At 48.5% G+C, this 13759-nt stretch overlaps 1 protein-coding gene across 9 annotated transcripts in view; it reads left to right on the plus strand.

The window, feature by feature from the left end:
- The window catches only part of IMPDH1 (inosine monophosphate dehydrogenase 1), a 526992-nt gene that overhangs the window by 441398 nt on the left and 71835 nt on the right, over positions 1-13759 (plus strand). For 5 of the 9 annotated variants that reach the window (XM_086918878.1, XM_086918880.1, XM_086918882.1 and 2 more), the window contains 2 exons: positions 10826-10942; positions 12513-12656. In XM_086918878.1, coding sequence (XP_086775004.1) covers positions 10826-10942; positions 12513-12656 — 261 coding nt within the window. The remainder of the gene's footprint in view (positions 1-10825; positions 10943-12512; positions 12657-13759) is intronic. The other 4 variants (XM_086918881.1, XM_086918879.1, XM_086918886.1 and 1 more) reach the window with 1 other exon arrangement.

A 13759-nucleotide genomic window follows, 5' to 3' on the forward strand; every position in this document is an offset into this window, starting at 1 on the left:
ATTGCCCATTCCTGTGACTGTATTAGTAACCGGCACAGCAGCACTCTGGTGAATATGATAATGTGCATTCACTATGCTGAAATTGATAATGATTGGCCGTTCCAGTGATTGTATTAGTGACCCGCACTCCGGTGAATGTATTGGTAAGTGTGCACTCTGATGCTTGTGCTAGTAAGCATCCACTATGCCGAAATTGTTGATGATTGGCTGTTCCAGTGATTGTATTAGAGACCCGCACTCTGGTGAATTTGTTACCGAGTTTGCATTGCGGAGTTGGCACACAAGTGAATCATATTGTGGCGTGTGTGCACTTGGGTGAATGCTTGTTGGAGCTTTCAGTATGGTGAATGTATAATCTGGTTAAATATGTCTGTGAATGTGCACTTTGTTGAATCTGCTGCCGAGTGCGCAACGTTTAGTTGCTCAGCTTAGAGCCCCGTGTCTTGGTGGGGGCACCTCGCTCCCGTCAATTTTAAACACAAAATGGGCACCGCCGCACATGCCCCGGAGTATGCATGGCGCCCAGCGGGGTTTCATGTTTCAAAACGGGACCTCGAGCCCTACCACGCATCATGCCCTCCCTCTCCATCATGCCCTCCCTCTACCTCCTGCCCTCCCTCTCCATATCTCTATCCATCCTGCCCTCCCTCTCCCTCCTGCCCACCCTCTCCCTCCTGCCCCCTCTCTCTCAATCTCTCTCTCTCTCCTGCCCTCCCTCCTGCCCTCTCGCCATCCTGCCCCCCCTCTCCCTCCTGCCCTCCCTCTCCCTCCTGCCCCCCCTCTCCCTCCTGCCCACCCTCTCCATTCTGCCCTCCCTCTCTATCCTGCCCTTACTCTCCATCCTGCCCTCCCTCTCCAGCCTGCCCTCACTCCATCCTGCCCTCCCACTCCCTCCTGCCCTCCCACTCCCTCCTGCCCTCCCACTCCCTCCTGCCCTCCCACTCCCTCCTGCCCTCCCACTCCCTCCTGCCCTCCCACTCCCTCCTGCCCTCCCACTCCCTCCTGCCCTCCCACTCCCTCCTGCCCTCACTCTCCATCCTGCCCTCACTCTCCATCCTGCCCTCACTCTCCCTCCTGCCCACCCTTTCCTCCTGCCCTCTCTCTCCCTCCTGCCCTCTCTCTCCCTCCTGCCCTCTCTCTCCCTCCTGCCCTCTCTCTCCCTCCTGCCCTCTCTCCATCGCTCTCTCCATCTCTCTCCATCGCTCTCCATCGCTCTCTCCCTCCTGCCCTCCCTCTCAATCTCTCTCCCTCATGCCCTCTCTCTCCCTCCTGCCCTCCCTCTCCCTCCTGCCCACCCTCTCCCTCCTGCCCTCCCTCTACCTCCTGCCCTCCCTCTCCTTCCTGCCCTCCCTCTCTCTTCTGCCCTCCATCTCCCTTCTGCCCTCCATCTCCCTTCTGCCCTCCATCTCCCTTCTGCCCTCCATCTCCCTTCTGCCCTCCCTCTCCCATCTGCCTTCCCTCTCCCTTCTGCCCTTTCCTCCTGCCCACCCTTTCCTCCTGCCCACCCTTTCCTCCTGCCCTCCCTCTCCATCTCTCTCCCGCCTGCCCTCTCTCTCCTTCCTGCCCCCTCTCTCCCTCCTGCCCTCCCTCTATCCCTCCTGCCCTCCCTCTACCTCCTGCCCTCCCTCTCCATATCTCTATCCATCCTGCCCTCCCTCTCCCTCCTGCCCTCCCTCTCCCTCCTGCCCACCCTCTCCCTCCTGCCCCCTCTCTCTCAATCTCTCTCTCTCTCCTGCCCTCCCTCCTGCCCTCTCGCCATCCTGCCCTCCCTCTCCCTCCTGCCCTCCCTCTCCCTCCTGCCCTCCCTCTCCCTCCTGCCCTCCCTCTCCCTCCTGCCCTCCCTCTCCCTCCTGCCCCCCTCTCCCTCCTGCCCACCCTCTCCATTCTGCCCACCCTCTCCATTCTGCCCTCCCTCTCTATCCTGCCCTCTCTCTCCCTCCTGCCCTCCCACTCCCTCCTGCCCTCCCACTCCCTCCTGCCCTCCCACTCCCTCCTGCCCTCCCTCGTGCCCTCCCACTCCCTCCTGCCCTCCCTCTCCCTCCTGCCCTCACTCTCCCTCCTGCCCTCACTCTCCCTCATGCCCTCTCTCTCATGCCCTCTCTCTCCCTCCTGCCCACCCTCTCCCTCCTGCCCACCCTCTACCTCCTGCCCTCCCTCTCCTTCCTGCCCTCCCTCTCTCTTCTGCCCTCCATCTCCCTTCTGCCCTCCATCTCCCTTCTGCACTCCCTCTCCCATCTGCCTTCCCTCTCCCTTCTGCCCTTTCCTCCTGCCCACCCTTTCCTCCTGCCCACCCTTTCCTCCTGCCCTCCCTCTCCATCTCTCTCTCCCGCCTGCCCTCTCTCTCCTTCCTGCCCCCTCTCTCCCTCCTGCCCTCCCTCTCTATCCTGCCCTCACTCTCCATCCTGCCCTCACTCTCCATCCTGCCCTCCCTCTCCAGCCTGCCCTCACTCCATCCTGCCCACCCTTTCCTCCTGCCCCCCCTCTCCATCTCTCTCTCCCTCCTGCCCTCTCTCTCCCTCCTGCCCTCTCTCTCCCTCCTGCCCTCTCTCTCCCTCCTGCCCTCTCTCTCCCTCCTGCCCTCTCTCTCCCTCCTGCCCTCTCTCTCCCTCCTGCCCTCTCTCTCCCTCCTGCCCTCTCTCTCCCTCCTGCCCTCTCTCTCCCTCCTGCCCTCCCACTCCCTCCTGCCCTCCCACTCCCTCCTGCCCTCCCACTCCCTCCTGCCCTCCTGCCCTCCCTCTCCCTCCTGCCCTCACTCTCCCTCCTGCCCTCACTCTCCCTCCTGCCCCTGCCCTCACTCTCCCTCCTGCCCTCACTCTCCCTCCTGCCCTCACTCTCCCTCCTGCCCTCACTCTCCCTCCTGCCCTCACTCTCCCTCCTGCCCTCACTCTCCCTCCTGCCCTCACTCTCCATCCTGCCCTCTCTCTCCCTCCTGCCCTCTCTCTCCCTCCTGCCCTCTCTCCATCTCTCTCTCCATCTCTCTCTCCCTCATGCCCTCCCTCTCAATCTCTCTCCCTCCTGCCCTCCCTCTCCCTCCTGCCCTCCCTCTCCCTCCTGCCCTCCCTCTCCCTCCTGCCCTCTCTCTCCCTTCTGCCCTCCCTCTCCCTCCTGCCCTCCCACTCCCTCCTGCCCTCCCACTCCCTCCTGCCCTCCTGCCCTCCCTCTCCCTCCTGCCCTCACTCTCCCTCCTGCCCTCACTCTCCCTCCTGCCCTCACTCTCCCTCCTGCCCTCACTCTCCCTCCTGCCCTCACTCTCCCTCCTGCCCTCACTCTCCCTCCTGCCCTCACTCTCCATCCTGCCCTCTCTCTCCCTCCTGCCCTCTCTCTCCCTCCTGCCCTCTCTCCATCTCTCTCTCCATCTCTCTCTCCCTCATGCCCTCCCTCTCAATCTCTCTCCCTCCTGCCCTCCCTCTCCCTCCTGCCCTCCCTCTCCCTCCTGCCCTCCCTCTCCCTCCTGCCCTCCCTCTCCCTCCTGCCCTCCCTCTCCCTTCTGCCCTCCCTCTCCCTTCTACCCTCCCTCTCCCTCCTGCCCTCCCTCTCCCTCCTGCCCTCCCTCTCCCTCCTGCCCTCCCTCTCCCTCCTGCCCACCCTCCCTCTCCCTCCTGCCCTCCCTTCTGCCCTCACTCTCTCTTCTGCCCTCACTCTCTCTTCTGCCCTCACTCTCCCTTCTGCCCTTTCCTCCTGCCCACCCTTTCCTCCTGCCCACCCTTTCCTCCTGGCCACCCTTTCCTCCTGCCCTCCCTCTCCATCTCTCTCTCCCGCCTGCCCTCTCTCTCCTTCCTGCCCCCTCTCTCCCTCCTGCCCTCTCTCTCCCCTCCCTCTCCCTCCCCCTCTGTCATCTCACTGTGTGTGTGTCTGTCTGTCTGTGTCAGCCTTCAGCTTCCTCAGCGCACACACCCAGACAGCCGCACCAAAGTACTTAGCAGGTCTTTAAAAGACCATTTACATGTTATTGAGGCTTTGTTGTAGCGCCCCTGCATCTCCACTCTGACCATCACCTCTCGCCCGGCCCCACAGAGCAGAGGCTTTGTCGTATTTCACCTCTTAGCGCCACCTAAAAGGTTAGGTTAATCTCAATATGTGAACCATGATTAGTGAGAACAATAAATAGATCTTAGAGCACTCACCCAGCCCCCTCTAAACATAGTGGTGTAACACAGGCCCGCACAGGCCCCGTGGTGCTGCGGCCCGCAAGCTGCAGGGGGCCCACTCAGCACAATACTCTAGCCTGCGAGCTCTGGGGTGCACACAACATAAAAGAAAATAGCTACTAGCTTTTTTTAAACATACTTTTATTGGTTTTATTCAGGTTATCATTACAATCGAGCATGGCATTATTATAGGTTTCAGGAATCATCAACATAATACACAGTACACAGTTGGTCTTCCAATCTTACATTCAGTGACATATGACTTTTCCATTGTACTTGCTATAGTCAAACAGTTTATGTATGTATTTTATGTATGTATTTGGTGTATTTCAATGTAGCTTTCCAATATAGGATGGCTGTTTTGAGCAACAAGGGTATTTTAGAGACAGGCAAAAGCAGTCTGTGCTTGCTCCCATACCCCCTGGCTGTGCTTGCTTTCCCGCCCCCTGGCTGTGCTTGCTTCCCCGCCCCCTGGCTGTGCTTGCTTCCCCGCCCCCTGGCTGTGCTTGCTTCCCCGCCCCCTGGCTGTGCTTGCTTCCCCGCCCCCTGGCTGTGCTTGCTTCCCCGCCCCCTGGCTGTGCTTGCTTCCCCGCCCCCTGGCTGTGCTTGCTTCCCCGCCCCCTGGCTGTGCTTGCTTCCCCGCCCCCTGGCTGTGCTTGCTCCCCCGCCCCCTGGCTGTGCTTGCTCCCCCGTGTGTGTGTGTGTGTGTGTGTGTGGCTCTGGGTGTGTGTGTGTAAATGCAATAGGTCATGCATTTGCGAGCGATTAACCTATTGGCATTGCAAATGACAATGCCATTTATTTAACGAGTAAGCTATTGGCGGTGTAAATGACAATGACGTTTATTGAAGATTAAAAAAATAAAAAAAATGTCATGAGCAATGCCAATAGCTCTACCTTTAATAATGCCGAGACCATTGCATTGTAAATGCTTGTTGGTGTTCTAACCTTGAAAACACAAGTGCTTTTTCCAAGCAAACTCCCCAAAATTATTACCCTCCTTTTGTGCAAGTCTGGCGCTCACACTAACCAGTGACGCTTCTCACGAACGTTTTCTTAGCACAATTTCGCAAGAGATACTGGGGATACCTATCTAACATGGGAACGAGCAGTAAGGCTCGATTACCCTTTAAATTTCATGGTGCAATTTTCAAAAAATCCATTAACTGAGATTCAAACAGACTAACACATCGCCTTCTGCACATAGAATAACACTATTCGCTCCTACATGATGTATTATATGGAATTGTCAACATTTTTATTTGTTAAACCTTCTTTTTGTAAATATAATTGACAGAATTATATCACTAAAAAGTCACTACTAGTCACAATGAGGCATGCACTCGCCTACAAGCACGGACACCTCTTCACTCGGTTGTCACATTTTGCCATATTCCCGTATCTTAACTTTCCTCTTTGATTGCAATATTATTCACGCATACTGGTTAGTGTGTCTGCTTCTATAAACATTCATAAACTTTAGAAATACGCCAATTTTTAAAGATCACATCCACACAATCGGAATAGCCACGATTAAAAATCACTACCTCTCACAGTCACAAACAACGTAGATATTTAGTCACATTTCTAATTAGACAATGTCACCCAATGGCATGCCCGCCCTATGTCACCAATGATCACCAATCACCTTTTCACTCATTTTAAATCAACCATACAAATGTATCTTTTGTATCTATACCCAGCCCTGAAGATTCGCAGTCTGTTTCCCTGCGATGAAACACGTGTTGGCCAGAACAAGAGGAACAATAAATTTGTTTTCTATAACAAAGACTCTACCCCTTTGAACTTTCTTACTGTGGATTCTGAAACTCCATTGATGTGCGCAATTTACTGCTGTATCACAACCTGAACTTACCGAGTCTTTATAATTTTCTCCTAGAGCAGGGGCATTTGTTGTTTTTTTATGGAAAGTTGCTTTCCTAGTAGCTATTACTTCTCTGCGGAGAGTTAATGAACTACAAGCACTAACCATCCAAGAACCCTTCTTGCAAATGCATCAAAATAAGGTAGTTCTACGTACTAATCCAAAATTCCTGCCCAAAGTCATTTCTTCATTCCATTACAATCAATCTGTGGAACTGCCCGTTTTCTTCTCGCAACCACAATCACTAGCAGAAAGAGCTCTTCACACATTAGATGTTAAAAGAGCATTGCTATACTACATAGAAAGGACACAACCTTTTCGTAAGACAAAACAACTTTTTGTGTCTTTCTCACCACCACACAAGGGTAATCCCATTTCAAAATCTGGACATGATTATATCCACCCTCCTACAAGTCAAAGAAGATCTTCACACCATCAAAGAACTTCTTTTCACACACCCTAGACACCCCCTACCCACCACCACTTCCTCGCCCAACAAGCTCTCCACACTCCCCACAGACCCTCTCACTCAATACTCCCCGCGTTGGCCCTCTATCCCCGTTCACAATCAAACCTACCTCCCCCGTCGCGCCCTTAATCCCCTTTTGGACCACGACATTCACACCCTCCTCCGCTCATATGTCCCAGGTCCCTTAAATCACACAACCACCACACACCTCCCCATATCCACGATTCTCTCAAATCCCCTTAGGCCCCCCACACAAAGCAACAGAAGCTCCATCCCCAATAATCTCAAAAAAGTCCCCCGCTCTCTAGAACACCCAACCACCACTCTCACCCCCAGACTCAAATGCATCCTACTCAACTGCAGATCGGCCCGAGACACTCCTCCGACATCGCGGATCTCATCATAACAATGGACCTTGACCTAGCCATTCTGACTGAAACCTGACTAACTAAATCCTCTACACCTATAATGGACATTCTAGTCCCCCCCCCCAACTACCACATCATTAGACTCGACAGGACCGGCAAGACGGGCGGGGGAATCGCATGCATTTTTAGGAGCAACCTCTCTGTTACTAAAGTCACCTTCCCCACCCTCTCCTCCTGTGAACTCATCTGCCTCAATATCACCAGCAAGGGCAAACCTGTATGCTCTTTACATGTCATCTACCACCCGCCCGGGGACTACCTCTCCTTCACCCAACAACTCATGGACACGATTTCATCCAATGCCGGACGGCAGATCACTCAAATCTACCTGGGGGACTTCAATCTCCACTGGAACGATCAGAATGACGCAGTGGTGAATAGTCTCAAAACCTTCCTTAATGCGCTTGACCTCACCCAAATCTGCAACAGCCCGACACATGACAAAGGCTCTACCCTCGACCTTATCATCGCTGAAGATGACTCTACCCAACTGGAGGCAATCCAACCCTGTGACTGGTCAGACCACCACATTATCACATTCTTCATCAACGAAATAGTTAAACCTTACCCGGCTCAACCCACCAAATCCAAGTCTGGAAAAGGGACCTGAAGAAACTTAACCCCAACTCCTTGCCTTCCCACACTTGCAGTCTCCTCCTTCCCCCTTCGGACGCCTCTGACGTACAATCTCTGACCGACTTCTACCTCGACACTATGACCTCAATAATCAACGAAGCCGCCCCCCTGCAACTGAAGAGAGTCTCCATCAAGAACTCGAACCCATGGTATGATGGTAGACTCAATGAAGACAGGCATGCCATGCGAATGGCAAAGCGCACCTGGAGATCAGACCCCTCAGCACTGCACCTTAAAACTCTAAAGAATAAGAGAAGTGCCTACTATAGGAAAATCAAACGCTCGAAATCTGACTTCTTTAGCCTCCAGCTGGACCAAGCAAAAAACCGACCAAGAAAACTGTTCGAACTAGTCAAAAATCAAACCAAGGTGCAACCTTTACAATCAAACAGCACAACAAGCGATATACCATCCTGTGAAGGCTTTTCTGCTTTCTTTAAGCTAAAGACTGACAATATAAGAAGTGATCTCCTCAATGATGTAAGCCGATACTTCAGCCCCATCAGCATCACTACCACTCAACCCAAAAACAACGCGGCATGGTCGTCCTTCGACACCTACTCTGAAGAATCAATTTACAAACTGCTCAGCACCTTGAAACCCTCTAATCACCTCTCAGACCCCTTACCTGCTAATGCTGTAAAAGACTTCACCCCCCTGCTCCTCCCACTCTGGACTAAAATCATTAACAGTTCCCTTCAACAAGGACTCATCTCAGACTCCCTCAAGGTTGGGCAAGTCACGCCTATACTCTAGAAACCTACAGCTGACCCGGCTGACCTAAACAATTACCGCCCTATTACCAATATCCCCACCCTGGCCAAACTGCTGGAAAAATGCGTACAACTCCAACTGACAAAACACAGTGATCAGTTTGACCTCCTCAACCCCCATCAATCAGGCTTCCGAGCAAAACACAGTACGGAAACGGCTATGACGCACATAATTGATGGCGCCCTCCAAATCCTTGATCACAACGATTCCTGCCTCCTCATCCTACTTGATCTCTCCTCAGCATTTGACACTGTCAAACACGAGAACCTACTGGAGCTGTTAAACACCAGAATGGGTTTATCCGGGACTGTGCTCAAATGGTTCACTTCCTTCCTACATAACCGGGCTCAAAAGTTCAAGATCAACAACGTGCTGTCCTCATCTGTGCTTTTAACATTAGGCATCCCACAAGGATCTTCCCTATCCCCCACTTTGTTCAACCTAGTCCTGGAACCACTCACCACCTTGCTTCAAGCTTCTAATGTACACTTTCACATGTACGCCAATGACACTCAACTTTACCTCAAACTACAATCCCCGTATGACATCAAACTTCTGAACTCCACGCTCAGAAACACACAATCATGGTTGGCAGATAATCACCTCAAACTAAATGCTCTGAAAACTGAGTTCCTGCTGATCTCACCTCCTGCGAAAATCGCCCAAACCTAGCTCCAGCCCCTAACTGCACTCAATGTCCAACCCACCATCGTGGACTCCGCGAAATCCTTAGGCATCACACTTGACACCAATCTCAACATGCAGCAACACATTAGCAAAGCTACTAAAGGAGCTAATTTCCAAATCAACACTTTGAGGAAACTTAAGCCCTTCTTCCCAGCTAAGGGCTTCCAAACTGCTGTACAAGCCCTAGTCATCCCTCGCATAGACTACGGAATTGTGGCTCTCAGCGGACTCCCCCTATCAACAACCGCACCCCTAAGAGCCTCCTTGAACGCTGCAGCGAGACTTATCACTGGATCAAGAAAACATTCTCATATATCCCCTGACTTAAAATCCCTGAACTGGCTGCCTTTTGGAGCCAGAATACAGTTGAAAATTGCCTATTGACACACTTGGCCATACACCACAAGTCACCTAATTACCTCACTCAAAAGCTGACTATATCAGGAGGCACAAAAGCACAAAAAATCTCCTCCTGAAACCTCGAAGATTCCGGAAGGAAAAAACATACAAACGCTCCTTCTCAGGGATGGCACCCAGGATCTGGAATGCACTCCCTCCTGAAACCAGACTTATCTCATCCACTGCATTTTTTAAGAAAGAGGTAAAAGCCATCCTTATGGCTAAATTCACTTGAACTCTATTTTTGTTGGATCAAAGACTTTGCACCTTTTTGTATTACTGGTTACCTTATTGTCTATCTGTTTTAAGTTTTTATCTGACTGCTATCCTATGTTGTTACTCGCGTACTACCGACTACTATATTGTACCTAATAGTTTGTTTAAACACCCTCTTGTTTGCCCCTACCCCTTGTTTCTGTAAAGCGCTCTGATATCGGCAAAGATCTTGTTCGCGCTATATAAAACTTTGAAATAAATAAATAGATTGTCAAATGCATACAGATTTGTTACCACAAAGCTAAACGTACGTGATCTGTTCCTCCTAAAGCCCACTCTACAAGGAAAATAGGGGCTTCAATGGCATTTTTTGGGAACATTCCCCTAGATGACATCTGCAGAGCAGCTACATGGTGTACACCGCACACATTCACAAAACACTATTGTGTAGATGTGCCAACAAAGCCACAAGCTAATGTGGGCCAGGCTGTTCTCAAAACATTATTCAAAACTACTGCAACAGATAGGTGTGGTCGCCGCTGAGTGGGTACTGCTATACCTTCTATGCATAGTGTGCAATCTGCAGCTCGTATGCCTCGAACAGAAAATGCTACTTACCAGTATGCATCTGTTCTTGGCATGTAGAGCTGCAGAGTTTCACACGCCCACCCGCCTCCCCGGCTACCCTTGTCTATTCCAGTATTATCTTAATTAGATACAAATTACATGGGCACCCTTCCTTTTCTTGCAAAGCTCCATCATTTCCCTAATGGCGAAAAACAATCTGGGGATGGAGCAGATGCCCATGCACAATGTGGTCCTAAGGAAGAGTCCCCTATCTCGTGACTTCCAAAGAACTTTTCAGGACAACTACAAACTGCAAACATCCGGGCCCAACACTAGGTGGCGATCTATGCATAGTGTGCAACTCTGCAGCTCTACATGCCAAGAACAGATGCATACTGGTAAGTAGCATTTTCCATCATATGGGTATCACTTACCTCCATATACTTATCTTGCGTGGTAAATGCAATGCTTAGTAAGGTATTGTTTTGCAAGTGATGCTTGGTAAAGGCATGTGTTTTAAATGCATGCGTGCTAAAGTCGTACAACCAATATTGAAATACTTATCTTGCAAATCATTCTTAAGATTTCTGTTTTATTTAATTTTTTGTGTCCACAGTTGTAACTGCTGCTCAGGCCAAAAATCTGATTGATGCTGGTGTGGATGCCCTTCGTGTAGGGATGGGTTGTGGGTCTATTTGCATCACGCAGGAAGGTGAGGACACTCGGCTACGTGGTTAAGTGCATTTTTTTTCCTATTCTTTATATTGGGGTGCAAGCTTTTAAAAAGATTAAGCATCAGTTTAACTTTTCTCCTCGCTAGTTCAAGAAGTACACATTCTTTGTCTCTTTCTTATGTTTGCGTTAAGTAGCTCCACTGTTTTTAATAGTTTGCTCCTGCTGAAAGCAACATAAGATGTATGTTTTCCAGATATCTATTGAAATATGTAGATGCAAATCAAAGTTGGGCATTTTAAATGAGCAGTGTCAATTTAAAATGCGATACTTGCTCTGCTGGATTGTTTTTGAATCATTTATTGTCACTTGTGCACAAGGAAACTGTCATAAAGTGGATGACAAGACTGTACCAAGTGAGTATTAAACCAAGAAACTTCTTTGAATGCACTTTGCCTACTATTTTCCCATGACATTTAGGGTATGGTTGTACCTTCCCCTCCTCCAGTGCTCAGGACGGTAATTAATCTTCGGCAGTTGTATATGTGCCTATTTGTAAACGTTTTGCGAAAAATTATAATGGTTGCTAAAGTAATGTTTTATTTTCTCATAGCATGCTTTCTGTAAAGTACTGTTATACTTGCCTCCATGGGGGTTCTTTCATTATGTTAAAACCAGCTTACATGATATAAACTGTGGTGAAGAAGGTAGAAATTGAAGTGGCTGTAGGAGGAGTTTCAAGGGCAGCTTTCCTTTTGTTCCTATTTTAAAGGATATTGAAATTTTTAAAAAACATGAGTTGTCAGAAGTGGTACTTTTCGTTCAGTCCAGCAAAGTACTTAACACTTGAAAGCAGTACAAGATTAGGCAGTGGGTGATTTAGCCATTCCACAGAAGACGTATCTGGGTTACACTGAATAATTACTGAAAGGTTTCCAACTAATTTAACTTGTCAAACAGAAGACTCCAGTAGTAGGGCATATAGAGTTTTAAACACCAGAAAAACATCACATGATACATCATTGAGGAGGCAGTACCTACACAATGGTATCCTCTTAAAAATGCTTTGTCAAGAAGAAAGAGGTAGATCAAAGGCATTCCAAAGTCAAGAGCGCCTGAGTTGGGGTACTGCCTGCATGAGAAGTCTAATTCAAAGTTATAGGTGCATTGGAAAAAGGTCTGCAAGTAATCGGTTATCGTAGACATTTACTTATGTCTCTAGTGCTATTACAGTGGAGGAAATTAACATATTGTGCTGGAGGCGAGTTGAGATGAAGGGATCATATAATTATTTGTCAAATGAGACTCCAGCCTATAAGAAGTTTTCATGCCGGGCTGCAAATGTATTGATTCATCTTACAACTGTATTGGAGGAATCCTATGATTAATTGTAATTTAAAGTCCTGGGACAGACACTGGGTACTTATCCTATTGTAAGAGTAAACTCTGAAGACTACAGTCTGAGGGACCGTCTACATGTCCCTGTTAGGTCTTTCCTGCTATCATTCGAGAAATTGCCACTGGTACTATAGTATAGATGCCTATTGTGGTGCAGGAAGGGGGTTTTCTTGTACACTTTTTTTTATCCCTTGGGCACCTCATAATGCAGGTGGTTTTGTTCTTCCTTTCAGTGATGGCATGTGGCAGGCCGCAGGGCACGGCGGTCTATAAAGTGGCAGAATACGCACGCAGGTTTGGCGTACCTGTGATTGCAGATGGCGGAATCCAGACTGTGGGCCATGTAGTAAAAGCTTTAGCCCTAGGTGCATCAACAGGTACATCTTAAGTGCCGTCATTTTTTGAACTATTGATAAAAATATTGTTGCTGATTGCTACATATTAATTAGAAAATACTTCAAACTGTAAACTCTACAAAATGTTGTTTGCATCTCAGAAGGCTTTAAGGACAATTTATCCTTTCATTTTTTCGGTTTTACTCTGGATTTCTCGCAGAATAAAAATGTTGCACTGTTCATTAGCCTTGCCTAATTCATTAACCCTGTCATTTTTCATCTAACAAAACTGTCTCGATTTAAAAAGAAATTCAATGGAGTTTCCAACAATAAATCAAAGCTCGTATTTGAATTTGTTTTTCCCTTTGAGGTGGTTTATTAGATCTCCATTTTATAATCCTTATTTATGCTCCATTATTGTGGTGTCCTTTTCGTAATTTAACCCTGTACACACTCTTGGGATCATTGCAACCTAACATCTTGTAAGCCTCATCATTTCATACTGCACTTTCATCCAACAATACCAATAACCACTTTATCCTTGGTTTTGCAATTGTATAAAAACATAATAAATCGTATTGATAGGTCATGCTCCCATAGAAGAATCACGGTGTTATACTCTCAATGTCAAGGTGTACATCCCCCATGCTCCCAGCTCCGCCACTTTGACATATTTTCAAAAATACTGGTTCAATCATGACATAAATACATTTCTGCTCCTACATGTTAGATAATTTGGTACTATCTCACAAAAGATAACCATATATACTTTGCAATCTACAATCTGTGAATGATTGTTTGGACTTTTGGCTAAGGTGCACATTTTCAGAATTTTAGCCTGATTATAATAATCTTGGAAATCAACTATCGACACAACAGTTAACCAAATAAGAGTTTTACAAAGTTTAACCTGCATTGGAGTAGCAAACAAAATCCCTTGAATATTTGTTTTACAGTGACAAATTTGTCGTATGAAGTTAAGGGTTACTATCATTTGAAATTCTCATAAATGAGATTTCTTGAATCAATATGATTTATTGTAGTTCTTCTCATGCTGTGTTTGATATAAAACTGATTCTAAAAGCTGTGTAATTAATCATGTTATTTTAACATTTCAAAGTGGTCAGCTGTCTCTTCTAATAACA

Source organism: Lissotriton vulgaris, chromosome 1_1, assembly GCF_964263255.1.
Source record: "Lissotriton vulgaris chromosome 1_1, aLisVul1.2, whole genome shotgun sequence".
NCBI classification, from domain to species: Eukaryota; Metazoa; Chordata; class Amphibia; order Caudata; family Salamandridae; genus Lissotriton; species Lissotriton vulgaris.